A 22,535-nucleotide genomic window follows, 5' to 3' on the forward strand; every position below is an offset into this window, starting at 1 on the left:
CTGCTGGTGAGAATGTAAGCTAGTTCAACCATTGTGGAAAGCAATATGGAGGTTCCTCAAAAAACTCAAAATAGAAATACCATTTAACCCAGGAAACCCACTCCTTGGAATTTGCCCAAAGAATACAACTTCTCAGATTCAAAAAGACATATGCACCCCTATGTTTATCACAGCACTTTTTACAATAGCCAAGATATGGAAGCAACCTAAGTGTCCATTAGTAGATGAATGGATAAAGAAGACGTTGTACATATACACAATGGAATACTATTCAGCCATAAGAAAGAAACATACCTTACCATTTGCAACAACATTGATGGATCTGGAGGGTATTATGCTCAGTGAAATAAGCCAGGCGGAGAAAGACAAGTGCCAAATGATTTCCCTCATTTGTGGAGTATAAGAATGAAGCAAAACTGAAGGAACAAAATAGCAGCAGACTCACAGATTCCAAGAAGGGACTAGTGGTTACCAAAAGGGAGGGCGGGTATGAAGGGAAGAAGGGAGAAGGGGATTGAGGGGTATTATGTTTAGTACACATGGTGTGGGGGATCACGGGGAAAACAGTGTAGCACAGAGAAGGGAAATAGTGAATCTGTGGCATCTTACTCCACTGATGGACAGTGACTGCATTGGGGTATGGGTGGGTCCTTGATAATATGGGTGAATGTAGTAACCACATTGTTTTTTCATGTGAAACCTTCATAAGAGTGTATAACAATAATACCTTCATAAAAAATTATAAAAATAAATAAGTAAAATGCTAGGAATGTTAAGCAATCTGTCATGACTTTTAAAAACATGAACATTGAAGAAAGGGTAAAGGAAACAATGCTTTGATAATATGTACTCATTCACATATGCGATAGTAAGGGAATGCTAGTGAAATGTAAATGTAGAACATGAAACATATGATTTATATCACCTTTGGGGAAATAAATTTTTTAAAAGAGAAAACTTAAAGAAATATGACTGAGTAGATTCTACATAACAATTCCTAACATAAAGAGGTTAAGTATAGTAAAAGGTAAATTAAAAAATGAAATGGTTGTTCTAGAATTAAGTTTAAAACACCTATCAGATATTGACAGAGTATTTATTTGTTTCTGATGCTATGTTTCTCTCTGTTTAAATTCCAGGGTCCAGCAGAGTATACATATTGCTGAAATGACTATAATCAAACAAATAACATAACTTCTTACTACTTAATGCAACTGAATAGTAACAACAAAGGAAAATTACATTTTTATTATGGGTATATATTTACATATATGAGTTTGATGTAATGACTGTATTCTAAAAACTTGAAGATAAGGAAAAACTCAGTAAACTGACAATGATGATTTTTGTCACTACATACTTTGTATCTTCTGGATAAAAGACGTATAACTCTTAAAATGGATGGGTACAACCAGGAAAAGAACTGAAACCAATCATTTGAAAAGACAGAATTGTAATGACCTAAGAAAAGTACAGACTTTAAAAATTAAAATTGCGTCCAGATGATCTTCCAAAAAGTTATGGTTACCAAACCATTAATGAAACTGGAGCTTGTTCTCTGTTGTTTCAGTCAGGCAAAAATCTCCGAAGAAATATAGAAGTTTTCATATTGAGGCAGAGGAATTGACGATAAGGGCTAGGCACAGGAAAACAAATTAGAAATTCAATCTTCCTGCCACTGCACATGAAGAGTAGGTATTTGGCACCTTTCTTTCTCCTAAACTTCCTAAACAGAATCTCAAGTGTTTGGGTTCACAAAAATCTAGTTTTGTCCTAATCTTTACTTCAAAACCTTGATGTTAAAATATACGGCACTCATAATAAATTTTGTTTCCCTGGAGGTGAAGGTATAAATAGTAACAGCTGCCACTATATTCTGGATGCTTACTTGGTGCCAGTTATGGGATTAATTTACATATGCTCATTTAATTTTCAAAACAATCCAATGAGGAAACTGAGTAACAGGCTAATGACTAGGTAGCACCTAGAAAAAGCTGGAGGGAGGCAGAATATGAACCAGGTATGATTCCACAACTGTGCTCTAAGTTTACTATGTAGGAATATTTTTATAGAACAATTAAATTTTTCTTGAATGTTTGTCCAGAAAAATCGAACCTTAGAAACCTCATCAAAGAGATTTCACAGACACCGACTTCCACAGATAAGGGGCACATTCCCTACAAACAGCTATTTTGGACAGGAAATGCTAAAATAATTTTCTCCAGGTGTTTAAAAACTCAGTTAATCTAGTAAAAGCCTATAAAACTATTTTACATTCTTAATTCTGATAAAAAGCAATTTTTCAAATTAATGTGACTATCAGCTTTATCTCCTTTTAAAATTATATTGAAATTCTGGGCCTAGATCTTTGGACAATTTTTCTGATACATTATATAAAATTACATTTTAAAGCCACACACTTTAAAGATAGTTTAGGAGTGATTTAAAAAACAGAATTCCATTTTGATTCTGCTAATACAAGAAGGGTGTCTTTAAATGTTGTAATTTAAAAGGTTTAGAGATTTATGACACAAATTAAGCAAGAGCCAAATAAATCCTTGCAGTTTAATTCTGTCATTTTTACTCAGCAGAATCTCAAACAGCAGCTTGGGTACTAAAGTTATTTACGTATTTTCTTCCTTAAACATGCCCTTTTCAAAGGACATAAAGTTCATTTAACAACCAGTTATTATTATCTTTGTTTCATTGCTATTTTTATTTGCCTTCCTTAATGAATGAATCCTTTCAAAAGCACCGTTTACAAAGTAATACTTGTTTCTACTATCTCTCCTGTAACAAATGCATTCTTTATCACTCTCCTCCCTCCTACATGTCTCTCCACCAAGTCCCCACAGATATCATAAAATCAGAGATGAATGTCTTTAAGAATGCAGCTCTCTCATGTACAACTTCCAGGCTGTCATCAATAGACTATATCTATAAGTAACCATGACTTTGACACTAGCTACAATTCAGGAAACTAATTATTGGTGAAGTAGAAGAAATGAGAATCAAGAGAAAAATCTGTCAGGTCGTATTAGAATTTGTAAAGAAAAGCATGGGAAGAGTCACATACCCTTTGATTTAGTAAGGCAGATTTCAGAGAGGTAGTCATGATTGATAATCACAGCTGATGCCAATAAAAGAAAAGGAAGTGGGTACTAAAGGAATCAGGATGGTAGCATAGGAACTCACTGGAGTGGCACACTATAAAAAACAACAGAACAGTGTGCTATCAAGACCAGAGCACAAGTTTTGAATCCAGCTCCACCACCTACTTAGATGCCAAGCAAATTACTCTCCTCTCTGAATATGTTTCCTCATCAGCAAAGTGGGAATAACATCTCACATGAATAGCTACTGTAGGGAGTTTGCTGCCTACTAAGCTCAGTATTTGCTGTTCTTTTTGTCCTCAGACTATACCCCATTAAGGGAGCACAAAATACTGTGTTCAGAAGTTACTTATTTTCCCTTGGTAGTTGCATTATCAATTTGGTACACAGGCTCATTGGTTTCAATTTGTATTCCATCAGGTCTTGCTTTCTTCCTAATATTTAAAAGTTTTTGAAATATGTAAAACACACACGGTTCTCTTCCCATGTTATTACAGGAATATTCATTATGTAAGGTAAAAACTCTGGCCAATTTGGCCAAAATGTATATTCCAGGATGGTAATATTTATATTTACAACCTTAAACTACACAGTACTTTTGATGAATTTTAAGATAGCTGCCTACATAGTACTATGTGCCAAGCCCTTTAGTACTTTGTACAGTGAATGCTTTCATCCTCTAACAGACTTCTCCAGTATGTTGGCCAAGACCATACTGCCAGTAAGTGGAATAGGAAGAACCTGAACCCAGGCTCCAGAACCTTGCTCTTAGACACTTCATTATGTCTCCTGCACTCTAACTGATTACACATATGGTTAGGCCATATGGGGATTATGGAATTTAAACCATTTCTGACTTACCTAGAAAAAGATGTCATCTTAGGAAAATTATCATACTTTCTCATTATAAATATTTAAAAGACAGTAAGTGAACATGGACTAAGTTTCTCACAAGTACTTGTCATTATTTAGATCAAATCAACTGCACTACCGATTCCTCTCATTCAATTAGCATTTATTAAACATCTTTGGAAAGTAAAGTGAGTGAATTTACTCTTCTCCAAATTCCACTGAAATGATGCAACTATATACACACACACACACATATATACATATACATAGTTGCATCATGTATATATACACACACACACACACACACACATATATATATATTTAAAAAGTTCTCTAAGCATGGGAAAAATGACAAGGATATCAACAACAAATCAGAATCACTAAATAATTTTTGGAATGTATAAAAGAGAACAGATTCACAGAAAAGGAATAAACACCTCTGTAGCCTACAACAATAACAGGTCAAAAGTCAGTCCTCCTAGTTAAAGAACTGGAAGTTCTAAAAACTCAGTAAAACCTGCAGCTCAGAGAAACAGAAGCTGAGCACAGTAAAGGGCTATGGTTGGTATTTAATGGGATACCAGAAAAATCTGAACTGCACCAGTGTCTTTGATCATTTGGAATAGCTGATGACATCTGCACCGCAGACTTTTCATCTGAGTACAAAACTGCTTGAATGGACAAGTTGGGAATTTGCCAAGAGGAAGGGCAGTAGAAAGTGATGTATAAGGGATACAATATTTTAACTTTAGGCTAACAGAGAGAACAAAAGCACTGGCCGACAACTTACAGACAGAAAAAATAAAATAAATAGCAAAGAAGGAAAACCCATAATGTACCCACTTTCCTAGTAACTATGAAGATATTCACAATGAAGGAAATCAAATCTTAAATACAGGGTGGTCCACTTAAAGCAGACATCTTTTACGAGCTACTGGTGTGATTCTAAATGGTTACTGGATGATAGCTACCTACTGGATTGTAGCTAAGTAGGCACATATAAAAACAGTCTTCTAAAGCTCTGGGGATTAGTTCTATATCAGCATTTCAACACACAAGAGTTTGTCTTCTTATTCTAACCCACTGAATCTTATCTAGGAGTCCTAAGGGTGACTTAACATGCTGATATATTACTGTCTATATGTTTTAAATAAGATTCCTTGTTATAGTTCCTAAGTAATTCATTACTTTTTAAAAAAATTTAAATTTAACTTCAAAGTAATTATTTTATGTACAGGACAAAATATGTAGTTTCTCATTTTATGCATCCTAATAAGCAAATGAATAGGATTTTAACATCATCTTCTAGGCTACCTGTGATTATCAATCATCCTTTACTTTTAGAATACTTATGTACACTTAGTTACTGAGTTCAATTAATGAGGTTCAATTAATGACCTCATTAATACTTAGCTAGTTGGGGGAAAATCTACTCTTGGGGCTACTGACTATATCCATAATCCACCTAGCTAGAGTATGAAGTTTGACAGAATGGTATTAATTTAGTATAATGTCATCATTACTGGAAAATTCCCTGGTATATGTTACCTTTGATATGAAGAACAGCACTTGCATATAAACATTTGGATAGGTTGTCTGGTACTCTTTTCTCTTAGTGCAGTAGTGTGGAAGAAGGCAGCAATCCAGGTAAAAATGACACAGAGATCCAGGTCTAAAACTATGACATACCTTAGTTTTAAAAAAATCAGATTGCTTTTGGTGACTATATGATGGGTAAATAAGCAACTACATTATATTCCATGTATCCAATGTGATGAAATGACTCTATTTTGTCCTTAACAACAATAGCTACCACGTGTACTGTGGTGTTTCAGATATATTAACTCTTAATTCTTAAAGGCGCCTTGAAAGGTAAGAGGTATTATCCTCATTTATATCCTATATATAAAAACAAAGCTCAAAAAGGTACTCCATCAGCTCAAAAAGGTATTCCAGAGCCACACGGCTGGTAAACGGCACAGCCAGAATTGGAACTGAGTTCTGACTTCAACCCCCATATTCTTTTCGCAACTTTCTTGATAATCTCTGAGAACTCATCTATGCTCATTTTTAATTTAAATCAAGAGATGGGATTCTTGGGGAACAAGGGGGAACACAGAACATTTTTCGATTGGGGAAAATAAAGAATAAGCATTTAAAGTAGTTGTTCAAGCACAAGCAAAACATCTTTATACCAAAACCTGAATTAGAAGCTGAGTTTTAATAGACATACGCTTCCAGTTATACTTAAATAAAAAACATATATACAAAAATACTTAATTTGCACAATTTCATACCATAACTGAAATATTAAATACTTTTTCCCTAGTCCATCCATCTATGGGGGCCCCCTCAACAAACAGTAATCAAACCAGTCCAGATTACTGGACCCTCCCATGGGCTTGAATGAAGAGCAACAGATTCAACCTCTTCTGTATCACCTTGCTTCCCCAAGGGTAGATCATTTGCCCAAAATATATGTTCCTTGTTTCCCCCATGTCCACTCCCCACCATAACACACATACGACATGCTGCATATTGGTGCCTCATATACACCTTTCCCATCTCCACTGAGTTAACCCTTCTTAGGTCATTCCACTTCAGAAAATTTCTTAAACATACACTTTCTGCAAATATTCTTTTCTTCCTCTGATAGGGACATTTTGAAGTCAAAAAATGATGCAAAATATTGTTAACAAATGTTAGAAGAATCTCAGTGAAGCACACAGAAGGAATGCTATAAGTTTTAAAGCCAAAGTGACAAATTAAAGGATCAGAGAACTAAGCTACCATTTCTTAGTCCTTTTCTTCTTTTCAAAAATACCATTAGTAATGCAACTATACATATTTTTTACTATTTTTGTTATTGTTGTTGCAGAATAAATATCAGCTACAGCATTATCTTATGGGTTAGCCTTGGAATCTAACTCCTATATTGATCTAGAGAACCAATCAACCTACAAATTAATTTTTATCTTATATTTTTTTCAAAATTGGATAGGACAATAGGTAGTTGGACCTTACTTTCAAAAATGAAAACTGGTAAATGTAAAAAAAAAAATTAAGACTGCATTCTGTAGATATGCAGCTACTGAACAGTAATTTTATGTATGTAACAATATGAGTATCATACTTGTGAAAATGAGGTAAGACTAGGAATGCAAATATTCCTCGCGAGCTCTAATCCTTTTCTGCTCGGATAATCTACTCTCACTTCTAACGAACTGTCTAAAACAAACACATCACATCTGCCCACAAATCAGCTCTCTCTCCATGTCTCACCTTTAAGGACAATTCTATTCCCTACTCCATGTTGAAAATCTTGGTGTCAACTGCAAAACTTCCTCTTTCCTGCCCCGTGTAAACTTGGACTGAGTGCTACCTAGATTCAGAGATCAATAAGTCATATCACTTGTTCTTTAGGGACTTCAAAAATCTACATTAGAAAATAGGGCAAGTAACACACAAACAATGATATAATCATGCTACCATGAAATGTGCAAGGTGTTGCCAAGGGGGAAAAATCACTTTGGGTAGAATATCACAAAAGGTTTTTTGAAGATGGCAGTTAAAATATGCTTGGCAGATGGGTAGGCCACTGTTAAGACAAGGACCAGGAAGAGTAAGAGGGCGCATTTCACGCTGAGAATAAACAATATAAACAAAGATTTAGAGATGAGAGTACAGATTGTATTTAGGAAACAGAAAGTAACACATAGGAGCTAGAATGTAGATCCCTGTAGAAAAAAAGAGTAGGATTTAAGGTCAGAAAGGTAGACTAGAGCCATACTGTAAAGATCCTTGAGTGCCTTCTGTGCTGTGGAAGATGAAGAGTCACTGGAGGTTTCCAGATTGCACATGAAATGGTTAAGAGCCAGGATTCTGGACCTAGACTTCCTGGATGCAAATCTCAGCTCTTACTACTTATCAGCAGTCTGACCTTGGGCAAGTTACATAACTTCTTTGTCTCCATGGGACTAATAACAGCATTTACATAGGGATGTTATAAGGATGAAATTAGTTAATACATGTAAAGTACCTAGAAAAGTATCTGTCATAGATTAAAAGCTACATAAGTATTTGCTACTGTAAGCACATTATTATTATAATACATAATCTTTATGAAGATAAATTCAGCAGCAATGTATAAAAATGGACTGGAATGTAAACTTCCTTGCCTTTTATCTACCTTTACCCAAGCCATCCACCTTTAAAGACAAGTTCTGCCCAATTCTTCCTAATTATTTGAATTATGTAAATACTCATTAAGTGTATCATCTATTAAGCTCAAATTCCACCTCCTCCTCAACCACCTGGGCAGGAAGCAGTTTCATCACATTTGACTTATTTCCTATGTACATAATTTTACCTTCCCAAACAGAGTACAGGGTCCTCAAGGATAAAATATTTTTTCATTTGCTTAAATGCAATCCCTCAGAATATTCAGTACAGTTCCTTACAGACCACAGATAACTTTGATAAGCATGTTGCAAGACTGTCTGGAACAAGTCCAGTGGTACAAGAAACACCTATGAGAAGATTAAAGAATATTCATAGGAAAGTAAAGATTTCACTAAAATGGATAGTACTTTTTAAATGAAATGGTCATAAAAGAAGTGGTCATAAATGAAATAGCCTTAGAGATCTTTGCCTTTGAAGTTAGTGGTCTGGTCGGCAGACCAATCTGAACACGGACCATCTGTTTTTGAAAAGAACCTCTATTATTATAGCTGAAAGTAGATGCAACAATGTTCCAGGTGAGTAACTTACTGTGAATACACTGCAAATGGGTAGACCTAGTGAAATCCTGCTCTCCCATTTTCTTACTATACCCAACCAACTACATTTTTATTACTCCTATTTAATCTCTATGGATAGAAGTAGATGGTCCCTAGTTGAACCAATCTATATTACAAGTCAACAGCTGCCTTTTTGCTCAATACACACAACACCAAGTGTCAAAATGCCAAATGTGACCTTTTATTTATAGCAAAGTTAGTAGAGACACACACAAAGTGCAGCCTTTTCCCCCTAAATTAAAAGAATATGTAACAGTGGTTCAAAGAAATGTGAGTTTGCTTCAAAACTGAACTGGAGTCATATGCTGAAACTTCATGTAATCAAATTATACATGGTGTTGGTATACTCACAAATATATGTAAGTATCATTGATAGCAGCACTCAAATCCATATGCTTCTTTGTCAACTCTAAAGCAACAAACCCCAAAGGAACATCACATTTCTATGGCATATTTGGCAAAGATTCTCCTCCCTGTCATTTACAGCTAATAAGAGAATACATAGGGAAGTTTACATAGGCGTGTTACTGAAAAGTGATTTTGATCCAGATACTTATTCTTAGGTACCTTGATATTCAAAGATCCTAACCATGCCTCTGAGCAGAAAACCCTGACCCCAGAGCAGTGGGTCTGTGAGCAGCAGAAATAAGACACCAGGACATACAGCTATTAAATTTTATGAATCAGAGAAAAAAAAAACCCAAAAAAGATCCTTAGGTTCCCTCATGGCTCTTATCTAACCTTGCTAGCATCTCAACAACAGTAAAGATTTCTTTCAACAGTCTATAGTCAGTAATAAATGAAATAACATAGCCACTATACCCAATCTGTTGTTACCAACTGGATCAGATTTTAAGTATGAAACATTTTAGCAGCTAGCTACTAGCTGGGCAAAGAACTGTAGGAAGTAGTTGGGGAAAAAACATGTACTTTCAGAGCTTGAAAATAAAATACTCTGACAATCAAAAATGTCATGTTATATAAAATAATCATAAACAGGTAAGGCTGTGAAATATGAAATTTATACCTTATATATAAATACATAAAATTTACATATTGTCATTGCTGTCACTGTACAACCTAATGTCCTGGGTTACTTAGAGGATATAAAACAAGGTCACTATGTAAATAATGAACCATTCAAGTTGCATGATTAAGCTTTTATTTATAATTCAACAATAACAATTTCATAAATAGCAATACTTCATTATATGCCTAATTTTCTCTTTAAGATTATGTAATACAGCCCACTGCATAAGTATGCATTGAAAAGGAGTATGGGAAAAAAACGGAAACTCACAGTTACATTACAGACGCTAACAGGAGGAAATTACATTCTATAAATGAAACAAAATTTCAATTGTTCTATTTGCTGGGTTTCCATAAAAACACAATTATCTCATATATTTCAAACTTATTTTCAGCCTTTGAGGTGAGACTAACTCTTGATACTCCAATTGTAAAGATTTATAGATTCCTAGCTCTTATAGTTCTTTAAAAATAACTTCTGAACTAAATGAGCTTTATAATTCACTGAAAAGTCTGAACCTACATAACTGAAAGTGCTGAAAAAGGTATTTAATCAAGTCTGAATGATATACTTTTTATTAATTACAAACTCTCAACTACAACTTGTCTAAGATCAATTACATGGCTAGAAAATAGTGAGAGTGGGATTTGATTACATGTTGGTTTGACCTCAAAACCTTTCCACTATGCTTGGCTACCTTTCACTTAGAAAATCTCTCTGTCTGTTCCAGACATATAAACCCAATGCGTTCCGTGGCTTTGGTACTTATATGGTCCCATTAAGTTTATATTACCACTGATTTCTCAGTCTCTTCCCAGGTTGAACTCAGCAGCTTTCAGGTATATTCAAATACAGACACGCCATGTAGCCTTAAATCTCTTTTTAGAATAAGGCAAAATATAAATAAATACATAAAAAAGATAATAAAAATGGAAGTGTTTTAAAAATTAGGATGCTTTGATTTTTTATATAATAGATAATAATTACTACTGACATTTGAGAATTTGTTATGTATTAGACCATGTGCTACTTCCTTATGCCATATTTTATTTCTTCACTACCATCCTTTGAACTAAATATATATATCATTCCCATTTTATAGCTGAGACATCAAATTACATGCCCCAAACCATAAAGCTCGTAAATGGGAATCCAAGAATAAAATCTAGATATGTCTGACTTCAAATTCCACAGGACCATTTTTCTATATTGCAACTCTAACATAACTCCAATATTTATCAGGAAAGGGTTAAACGGTTACATTGTTTTAGGTCATGCTAAGCTGAACAGCAACAGACTGATGTATGTGACTATTACTATGCCAGCTTTGAAAGGGCTCTGGCTGCCAAGTCACAAAAGAATTTAACGAGTCTGATCAGTCTAATGAATCAATGGTAGTCATCACTCTAGTTTTTTTTTGTAATTTCCTTCCTTTTAGTGACTTCCATTTACTCATGGCTTCAGTCCACGTTCCTGGTCCCACATTCCTCTTCTCCAAAACTTTTAACGCCTGCTAGCTTACACCTTTCATCATCCTGAAGTGGCTACATCCCTGTTGATAATGGTAAAAAGAGATGACTTCTGGAACTAAGGTTATAAACTAAATAAATGCTTTGTTCAGGAAATCTAATCTCATCTTGGAATCTGGCCTGCACTGTGAAATTCACAGTATCATAGGGATATCAAGCTTCAAGTATGTCCTGTGAGCACTGTAATAAGACTGGTCTTTGGATTTTTATTTGAAGTTAGTATTTGATATGCTGAAATAAATAACACTAGTAATGTCATTAAAAACAAAAAACAAAAAGAAAATCTTCGTACCACTTTTAACATTTGGGAGAAGTGTTAATTCTTGGAAGTAAAAGAAATGTATTGGCCCAAATGTCTGTCAACTGATGAATAAATAAATAAAAAGTGGTGTATTCATATATACCATATTAATTTGACAACAAAAAGAAATAAAGTACTGATACTTGCTATAATATGAAGTTTGAAAACATCTTGCTAAGTAAAAGAAGCCAGTTACAAAAGACCACCTATACTGTATGATTCCATTTGTGAAATGTCCAGAAAAGGCAAATACACAGAGACAAAGTAGACTGGTCATTGTCTAGGACCAACAAATTAGGGGGTGATGATGGTTAAGGGGTGTGGGGTTTCTTTTTGGGGTACTGAAATTGTTCTAAATTTAATTGTGGTGAAGGTGGAAAGTTCTATGAATACAGTAAAAACCATTACATTGCACACTTGAAGTGGGCAAATTTTGTGGGTGATGTGAATTATATCTCAATAAAGCTGTTTAAAAAAAAAAAAGAAATTTCCTGGAAAAAAAAATCTCAAAAAACTATTGAAGAAATTTTGTTAATGCTTTTTAAATTAAAGGAGAACACAGATCTAAGATTTTTGCCCTCTTAGGTAACTACATTCTTTCCTTCTCTTACAAGTCATGTCCAAAGTAATACAGTGAAGTTCTAAATAGGTTGGTTTGTTTAACATTGCAAATCTTCTTCATGCTAAAGCACCTTTGTGATCACTCAAGTTGTCAGAGTGCAAGGGAAAGAGCTTATTGTTTAATAATTTTTGAGCATTAATAAATAGATCTGCTTGAGCAGCTTCTCACTTTAATATTTTAAACCAAGGACCTCCCAGTCTGTAGGCCAGGATCTACTTATAAATCTTGAACTCTTACGTGATAGATGTCAAGCACCACAATCCCCTATCTGAGGTTTACCAGGATTTCCTGTGGAGAGGGTAGTGGGTATCAGAATAGGAAATGACATCCCCCTCAAGTCTTTCACTTCCCCAAGTACCTGCCAGTCTTTATAGTGGAGGAAAAAGAAAACTCTTCCTCACAAAATGACAGCCATCTCCTTGGTTTCAAACAGGTAAGGCTTTCTCCCTATTTCTGATGTTTTTATCCATGAGGCACAGGGGATGTAGGGGGCTTGTTAGCACAATATTTTTAGCTTATTTGTGTCCCCTCACTTTATCTTTCCCAGGTCAGGAGGAGTGACTTCATTTGACTGGAAGTTTAGAAAACTGGACATATGTAGTGCAACATTTAGCCCATGGGAGCAAGTTGCCCATAGGGAGTACTCACCTTTTGTTCTTTCATTCTGGAAGTCTTATTGTAGGAAAAAGATGGTCCAGTAGGAGGAAGATGCTAATTCACAGATACACCACATTCTCCAATATCCTCTTTATCAGTAATAAAATAATATTTTGGCTAATTACTGTTTTCAATTAGTTCAGAATACAAACAAAGAGGGTATCAGGTAATAAGACTCCTTAAACACTCTTAACATCTGATCTAAACAATTTAAAAAAGAAAAATGAAAACATTTCAGGAATACATACATGGTGACAAACTACAATGTGAATGGGATAACCAATTCTAAAGAGAAAAATCTTGATTAGACAAGGAAGAAGTTCCTTCACATACAGGAAGAAACTTTCAGAAAATATTTGGAAATCTTCATAAAGAACACTAAGCAAATCCATCTAGAATGGTTTAGGATGATATAACCCCAAATGGTCACTGAAATTCTTGCTGTAAAGAGATGATGCCTCAATAAAGATCTCTAGACTATTTTTTATCAGAAGCAGCTTTTTAAATTGTTGATCTTGTTAAAACTAATAAAACAAAACATTTTTTTCACAAAAAGTTTGTCTCTTTAGGGAAGAGAAAACTGTGACAGTGGGGTTAAGGGACTTGTCCAGAGCAAAGGACACCAAGACTGAAACCCAAACCTTTATTCCCTCTTCTGTAACCTGGCAAAAACTTCAGCCACAGAAAAATGTTAACCTCACTTAAATAAATAAAAGGTATGCATAAATAATTCAATAAAGAGTTTTCTTGATAGGAGTCTTTACAACACTGAAACTCAAATCTCATATGCAAAGCACTGACATGGGGAAAAATGTAGAATTTTACTATTTTACATTGGCCAAATATAAAAAAACCTAATGAACCAAATCAAGTCACAAAGTGCTTCAAAACTGCAAAACACTATATAAAATGAAAGCTATTGCTATTGATGTTGAGTTCCAGTAACTAGCAGAAATTTAACCCCAGCAGAGCAGAATTATATAATTGTGCTATTACATTCACCTACTATTCAACATTTTTTATTACATTCATAGAAGCTGCTAAGGGTCCTTACTAAAGAACCTCCCCCCAGGCACTTTCCCCATACACATAATATCTCTTTCTATTCCATTACATCTTCAAAAGTTTGTGCATAATCCAAAAGCTTTTTGAACAAGCTCTGGAACTGTTACCACACACAGATTAAAATAAAAGCAATGTACTTTCTCTGTATTTGTACTAATATAACAGAAACAAACTAAAGACTGAGAGTATGAAGTGTGGGTCATAACTTATGATAATATAGTTTATTCTTTTGGACTTTAGGAAGTTATTCAGTTTTTTGTTTTGGGATATTTCTTTTTGTTGTAGTTCACGTAGAAGCTGAGTACAGAGACTAGAATATTGATATGAAAGACTGAAAGAAGAGAAACAATATGGGAATGAGGAAGAAAGTCCAAAGCCAAGAGTAAAAACAAATTTGACTTGTGCTAAGCCTGGCCATATTATTCATGAAATTTCCTTATTTCCAAGAACATCTAATAAAGAAAACATTATCAATTCTCACAGTAACAAGTTCTGAGCTATACTTTGAAACCTGGGATTCTGACACCTGTTACTATAACCTAGAACAATACAACAATACATTTTACTGAGCACTTACTTCATGTCAGGCACTGTTCTAAATGTTCTACATGTAGTAACTCAATCATCACAAAAACCCAGTGAGGTATTATTTATTATCCCTGCTTTACAGAGGGGGAGCTGTACAAAGAAAGACTAAGTTGCCCAGAGCCACAGAGCTAGTTAAGTCATCAAGTTTGTCTTTCAATCTTGAAATTTTCTTTTAGTAGTTCACTACTAAGTGGCTTTTTAACCATATTCTGCAGAACCTTTTGTCTCCAGGAGCTCTCCTTTCAAAATATATTTTTTCAATTTAAAAAAAATCACAGTAAAAACATCACAACCCAAACTTTTATATGCTATATATAATGCACTCACTGAAGAGAACCAACACTTTAACCTTTTGCTGCCAGGTTAAGCCACTTTTGTACATATTTTAGAATAAAGCTAGTCCTGTCACCTGAGACCTTACTTGAACTTTCACTGATTTGAAAGGTGTAACTGCATTTTTTTTTTAACTCAAGACTGGATCTGTCTGCTCAGATGAAAGTGTACAGTGAGGATACAAGTTCAAATACCAGGCAAAGATCAGGTGCATCTTATCACAGTGCAAGAGCACAAGAGTGAACAAAGGCACACATCCCATTCATTTTAAGTTTTGGGGGGTTTATTGTCTGACATATTTAAGGTAAGAAGCACGGGTTAGATATGATTTTGAAAAAATTTCCTACTGTCCCTATTACCCTATTATTCCTTTCCAGCTAAAGAATATGAATTGAAGGGTGTCAAGAGATGGCAAGGAAAACTGCTGGGGAAAAAAATGACCTCCTCCATCCCACTTTAGCCACATATCCCCACTGTCATACTCTGGACCTTGTGCCCACAATACCCTGCTCTTCCACTTTGTTGTATCAATCACTCCAGTCAGGTCTTCCCATCTATTGGGTTTACTATTCCACTGACCATGTACCACCTGCTGTTCATTGACCAATACATTAGCATTTTCCTTTCTTCACTTATACTTGTCATACCACTGAGATTCCATGAGCCCTCATTACAATGCTGTTTTGGCCAATACTTTAAAAACCTGTTCCACTGTCATTTTGTTGCATATATCTGACAAACCCCAACCCTGAATGGAACCTTCTATTGGCTTTTACCACACACTGGTACCAAAGCAGCTGAGGAATACTAGAGAAAGGCAACAAGGCAGATGGGTTATCACACTGTACGTTCATGACCACTTACTTCAACAAGGCTTCTGTGCTGCTAGACAATCCTACCATGTCGCTGGTTGCTCTCTCTGCAACTATTTGCTTATTTCAAACATTTTCTATTTCCTTCAAACTCTGGGTTCCTGTCCCTCCCATCTCTGTGGCATCTCACTGCTAATGACTGTGCCTACTAAGTTGGAGGGGTTGTACTCATCCTTTTCTTGCTTTCTAGTATAATAGAGGGGCTATCCCTTTTCCGGGGCTTTAAGTGCTGCCTTTTCTCATCTCCCCAGGAATATTATCCTATTAATTATTGCTTTCTTCTGCATAGGAAACAATTCCCTCTCTCACAGACATTTAGTCTATTTTATACATTGAGATTCTGCCTAAACTCCTTTGCAAAAGGATAGTTTTTGCTAGAACTGTGAAACCTCTTTGCCCCTAAGTATGTAAAGCCCCAAAGAAAGTCACATAAGAGCAATCAGCGCAAATATAATTAGGATAAAAACAACAGGTCATGATGGACTGGATGTCACACATACAACTGTACTAACTACCAGTTATACCTTTACTAGTAAAACCTTTACAATTAAAAAAATTGATATAATTGATACATAACATTGTATGTTTACCATGTACAACATGTTGATTTGATATATTTATATATTGCAGTATTACCATCATAGCATTAGTTAACACCTCCATCACTTCATAATAACCATATATACTTTACGATTAAGAGCTCTGTTAAAACTGTGTAGGCAAGAAAAGGAGAACTTTTTTAGTGTTATTTGAATAACCAGTAAATCTGATTTTGTGTTACTAGGCCTAGATGGAGGAATAGAAGGGAGGAGGAAGCAACAAATGTCCCAGCTACAGCTTTTTTAAGAGCTAAAAATACTGCAGGATAAATAGAGAACCATAAGTAATGCTTAAGAAGTTAGTTTGACAGCACAGTGATACATTTTTATAACAAATTATTCACGGAGGGAGTTTGACATTCCCAACCCCCAATATTCCCTTCACCTGCACTGAACAGGCAGTTAGAAAACAAGCTCATTCCTTAATTCCCAGCAGCATTCCTGACAGCTGTTACATTAATTAAAGGTTTGGTGTCACAGGTCTCGGTGAAAATGAGTGAGTGTGTGTGTATACGTATGCGGTGGCGGCCCAAGCGGAGAAAAGCCTTGCAAGGGCATTCACCTGAGCTACCCTTGAGAAAGACGCCTCTTTCCTGAGGGCACCACCTTGTTTCCGCTGCCTACAGCAACGTGGTAGAGCAGGTATTGCTACTGCTGCCGGGCTGCCGACAACTCTGATGTGTTATTTAATTTTGTAACTATTACGATCTCTAAGGCATTTTGTGACGCGCTGGAATGAAAGATGCTCCATAAAATAAAGTTTATTATTAGTATTATTATAGCTCCCGGGCCTAAAATTAAATTAAGATTAAAAATTAAAATAAAATTATAGCTCCCAGAAGCCACAAGCTTCTCAAACATGGCCAAGCGTCCAGGGGACCGGCGGGGGCGCGGGAGGGGGCTCCTGCCCGGCGTCCCCATCCCCCAGCACCACTGACCCTGCCTCGCCGGGCGCTCTCCCACCTCCATCCGCGCACAGGCTCTCTCGCAGCTCTCGCCGGGCCCCACCGGCTGCCTCGCTCCCGACCCCAGCCTCCCCGCCTGGTTTCTAATTTCTTCACAGGCGCCTCCTTTTCCTCCAAAGCCGTTAGCTCTGGTCTCCCAGCTTGACTTCCTTTTTTTAATCCAAGACGAAGCTCGTTCCCCCGCGGTCCCTCAGGGCCGGTGGCTGTCTCCCCCAGCCGGGACTCCACGGCCCAGCCCAGGTCTCTCCGGCCGGCCACTTTTCCCTCAGCCTGGGGCGCCGCTCCCCGCCTCCCGAGGGTCCCGCTAGCGACCTGCGCGTCCTCTTCTCCGTCGCCTCTCTCCTCGGCCCCCAAGCCGCTCGGCCCCGCAGCCGGCTTGCCTCTTCGCCCCCTTGCTCCTCAGGCCGACCCCCGCCTCGCCCCCTCCAGCCGCATTTTCCCCTCAGCAGGGTCTCCCCTCCCCTCTGCCAAACCCCGCCGGACCCGCGCGCCCGCCGCTCACCCGCGGACTCCCCGGTGTTGATCCAGTCGGGGTTGGCGATGCTGGCGATGGCGAAGATATCGGCGGCCAGAAAGAGACATCCTGAGATGATGGTCAGTTTATCCATCTCCCCACCCGCTCCCCCCACCCCCCGAGCCCCGGGCAGGCCGCGGCCTCACGCCTCCCGCCCCATGGGCCGCCGCCGGGGCCCGGAGTCCCCGCGCCGCCGCCTTACGCCCCCTCGGCCCCCGCGCGCCGCTCGCGCCCTCCGCGCGCCCGGGACCAGCAGCCGCGGCGCGGCCCGCACAGCCGGAACCGCCGCCCGCCCCGGAACTGCTCGGGTGTCCCGCCCCTCACCCGGAAGCGAAGCGCGGCGCTGGCGAGGCCGGCTCCGAGTTCCCGGCCGCAGCGAGCGAAACGTATCCACCGGGCTCTGCGCCTCTGCTTGGCCGCCCGCCTCGCTGCCCGGGTCCCGAGCCCGACCGGGCTGAGGCCCCTGCCCCGTTCCCGGTCTCTTCCGGCAGGCAACGCCACCTTTTGGCTGTATTGCCAATAATAATAATGTTATCGTTGTTAAGGATCGTGTTTTGGTCACCAAATGGGCCTCAGCCCTTAGCCTTTCAAAGGGAGACTGGATTCAGTGGGGTGGGGGGCGCCCGTCTTCCAGCAGTAGGAGGGCCCCGACTCCTCCGACAGCCGTCGTCACCTTGTTTCATCATTGCCGCTTTCGTGTGTTAGCCCCGGGACTGTCAGGAGGTTAACTATGGCCACCTGTGGGTCAGGCAGTTGAGGTCCTGGGGGTACTGGAGTGACATGAGAGACAAGGTACTCGCTTTCTTGAAGCTTATATCCTGGTGGGGAAAAGACAGAAATACGTTTAAAACTTATGTTTAAAGTAAAGGTCACTTACTGTGTTGATCTATGAATTACATGGGGGTCTGTCTGATGGCGGAGTGGTGATACTTAGGATGGTCGGAGAAGGTTACTGAGACCGCCAGGATCATAAAGGCCTGACCTATGAAGATCTGGGCACGACCACTCCAGACAGGGAAAAGCAGGTGCAAACAGCATCAGGGGAGGGGGTAGGGAAGAGGTTGGCCTGTTCAAGGAACTGTGATATGGCCTGTTTGGCTGGAGAGTTCAATGAAAACCCGCAGAGGTAGGCTGAGGCCACATGTCAGGCTTTGGGGGCCGTGGTAAAGAGTAAATTTTGTTCTAAGTGCATGGGGAAGGCAGTGGAGGGATTTTAGCAGGAGAGTGACAGGATTTCTCTATAAGAATAGCGTGGTGGGTAGGGAGGAGCGGCAAGAATGAAAATAGGGATACCAGTTAACAGGCAAAGCAGTCCAGAAGAGAGACATGTAGCTTTAGCAAGGATGAGAATACTGAAGATGGAGAAAAATGGACAGATTTGGATTCTCTGTAGGCAGAGGGCACGACTAGCTGAGAATGGGGAAAGGGTTGGGAAAAAAAAGACTCAAATAACTCCTAAATTTTTGGTCTGAATAGCCAGGTGTTTGGTTATATTATTTACTGAGTTGGGGCCTGCAGAGAGGCTTAGGTTGGATGAATAAACAGAAAAAACAAAATACTGACACAATTTGTTAGCAATACAGATGATATCTATGTACAATTTTGCTCTCTAGTGGAGGTTTCATATTATTTCATGACTCATGGACCAAATCACTATTACCCTGACTTTGGATCAAGCTCTTCTCTTTCTCAGACAGTCCCCCATGCTAAAAATAGAAGAGACACTAATTTTCTCCTCAAATGCTACCTAGGTCATCTCTAGAAAGACCTGGAAGAATGACTTCTGTCTATATTTTTGGATGCCTTTATGTCTACAAAACTCAGCAAGTTTCAAATTCCACCAAATCCAACAGCCTTGCAGAAATTCAGAGGGTTATCAGGGTTGCCACATAGATTGGGTAAGGGTGGATTTGATGATTAGGTTACTAGTCTATCAACTTTCCTGAGCAAACATTGGTATCTTGGGGGGAAGAATCTTTTATTAAATTATGATACCATTTGTTTTTTCCTCTGCCACAGAAATTGCACAAGCTGATTTATATATTCCAGGGATTCAGATATGCATATCATACTACTGCATGAGGTCTTTACTTTTGTATAAGTACTGAAGAAGTGTGATATGGAGTCATGTTCTTGGCTTCTTGTCTAATGTTTCTATTGCCCAGAATAGAAGAGACTCCAACTACACAGTTCTGAATAATGTCCACTATTGGGCATTTAATGAGTATCCTAGGGTGAAATGTTGTGGCAGTTTGCCTGTTCAAACTCCAGCTACGTGGAATGATGTGACTTGATTCTTATGACTTGTAAAAATACAAGTATAAATTTCTCCTTCTACCCAGGCAGCACTTCCCAGTGCCTGGTGCCTCTGCCCCTCCACAAAAGGTTCTGGATATAAGATTAAAGCATAAAAACAACTAGTATGGAGTTTTAAAATTTTTAACGTTTTTTGCTAGATTTAAGGTTGCATGTTGCTATGATAACAGTCACCTATCTCCTTCATTGTTACCCACCAGGAGTGGGATGAGAGGGGTGGACAGGGACCAAATACTGTGTTTACAATTTCCCATTAATCCTGTTTTTAGCTCCACATCTCTTCCTTGTCTTCCAACACACCTGGTGTTCTAAAGTTCCAACTGTCTCTTGGATCTAAGGACCAGATTAGATCCTTTCTTCTCTGTATCTGTCCAGATTTTAGTAGAATAAAACCCTAGTGGTTAGGGAGAGGTGGTATGATGTTATAAAAAGAATGCAGAACCGTATTCTAGTCTCATCCCTGCTGACTTGAATTTGGGAAAAGTCATGCCACCTCTCTGGGCCTTTTTCCCCCATTAGACCTAACAGACTCCCATAGTCAGGCACTCTGCTTCAGTGATAGAACCTCTCTATCCTTTCACTCCTAAACAAAGCAGCTGGGACGTTTTCTGTTTAGACTGCTTAAGGCAGGAAGTCTTTGGGTATCCAGAAGAAAACAGAAGGCCCCAGGAGGAAGCTATGCTGGCAGCCTGAAGTCACAAATAGCTATTCTGCGGCTGTTAAAGGGCTCTGAGCATGGCATGCTTTATTGTGATGGATGGTATGCCTTGGCCCAGCAGAAGCTGAATCCAGATGGGACCTCAGGGAAAGCTGTGGAGGGGACTGTGCAGTCACTCTTGTCTTTAGTGAGTTTCTTTGGCCTGACAGGACAAAGAACACACAGTGCCTCCCTGGGGTCTAGTTTACCCTGCAGGCCAAGAGAGTGTGGTGGATGCACCACAGAGTGTACCCGGGGTTCCTGGGATTATATAAAACCAAAGAGCTAAACCCAGAGGGTAGCAGCTTGTACCTTGGGCTCAAATCTTATTTAGTCTCATGGATTGGGTTCCAGTGGATCTGACTTGGAGAAGAGATCATTGATCTGTGTGCAGCAAGTTTATTAGGGAGTGTTCCCAGGATGAACTGTGAGGGAAGGGGAGGAGGCAGGACTGAGCAGAGGGAGCAGTCTGGCTGCAGTCACAGGAGGCTTTGGGTGACCCCGGGGAGCTCCAAAGCAGTACGGCCGTTCCAACTTTTTCTGGTGGGCATCTTTTCCCATGGAAAACTTCTAAAAGGAAGGTTAATAGGACAAACTACAGCTCCCACTGCTGCTGTGGCTCATCTTGGAGCATAACTGACACACTCATTGCTTGCTTGCCTCCTGTCCATCCTAGATTCCCTCACCTTCTATTAGCACCTTGGGTAGTCTAGGTGGCTGATGGTGTGGGGTGGCCTGCACCTCCAGTCCTGAAGAGTCTGAGCCCCCTGGTTGCCGTGTACTTCTCAATCTGTGGTTACTCTGTTTGTCCATTTACTGTGAAAATAGGGCAAAGAAATGCTAGGAGACACCCAGATGGATCATGTGGGCACCAAACCATTCCATTTTACAACTGGTGAAGAATTGAACAATCTTAATGCTTCCCTATGCTCAAGGCTATCTACACGCTCCTTCTTGGGATGGGGCTTATTATCTGGGCAGTGGGTTATCCAGCTCCAAATCCCACCTTAGCATCAGACCATTCCTGACACTAGATGTTGCAGGGTGGGTTTTCTAGGAAACCCTGAGCCGCTGGGAGTTTACTGGGGAGTGCTCTTAGGACCCACACCTGTGGGGAGAAGGAAGGAAGCCAAGCTGGCAGAGGGAGACGTTGGGTTGTAGTGCAGCCACAGGAGGAGCTTAGTGGACCTTGTAGGAGCTCTGAAGTTGGGGTGGGGGCCCAGAGTTGTTGGAGCTGGGCTGAGGGAACCAGGTGTTTCACCCTGCATTGACTAGTCACTGGATACTAGCTGCCAGGGTGACCTTGGGCAAGGAGCTTCCTTCAGTTAGCAGTAGGGGTGGGGTGCAGGGGTTGGAGTAAGTCTTTCAGTCTTGAAGGGAGATCTGGATAGCAAGACCCAGCATCCATGACACAGTTCATATTCTTCTATTCCACCAACCAGGGTACCCTTGGTGTCTGCTCTATGGCGTTTTCAGCCTGGGATGGAGGGGAGGTGGATGGACCTGCTGTGTTCCAGGCACTAATATACTCCCTCACAGAACGTTGACAACTAATGTGCTTTATGTCCATAGACTGTCACCATTCCTTCATAGGAAAATGGGGGGAAAGCCTGCACTTTATGATAGAATTAATTTGGGATCTGGGCAGATGCCTTGCCTGACTGTTTAGAAGAGGAAACAGGT

The 22,535-nt window shown here is 39.2% G+C and overlaps 1 protein-coding gene across 3 annotated transcripts in view; it reads right to left on the bottom strand.

The window, feature by feature from the left end:
* Window positions 1-17,978, bottom strand: part of MOSMO (modulator of smoothened) — a 96,095-nt gene extending 78,117 nt beyond the window's left edge. For all 3 annotated transcript variants that reach the window (XM_073215463.1, XM_036992389.2, XM_036992388.2), the window contains exon 1: window positions 17,828-17,978. In XM_073215463.1, coding sequence (XP_073071564.1) covers window positions 17,828-17,933 — 106 coding nt within the window. In that variant the 5' untranslated portion in view covers window positions 17,934-17,978. The remainder of the gene's footprint in view (window positions 1-17,827) is intronic.
* Window positions 17,979-22,535: the final 4,557 nt, after the last annotated feature.

The sequence above is a fragment of the Manis javanica genome, chromosome 10 (genome assembly GCF_040802235.1).
Source record: "Manis javanica isolate MJ-LG chromosome 10, MJ_LKY, whole genome shotgun sequence".
Lineage (NCBI taxonomy): Eukaryota > Metazoa > Chordata > Mammalia > Pholidota > Manidae > Manis > Manis javanica.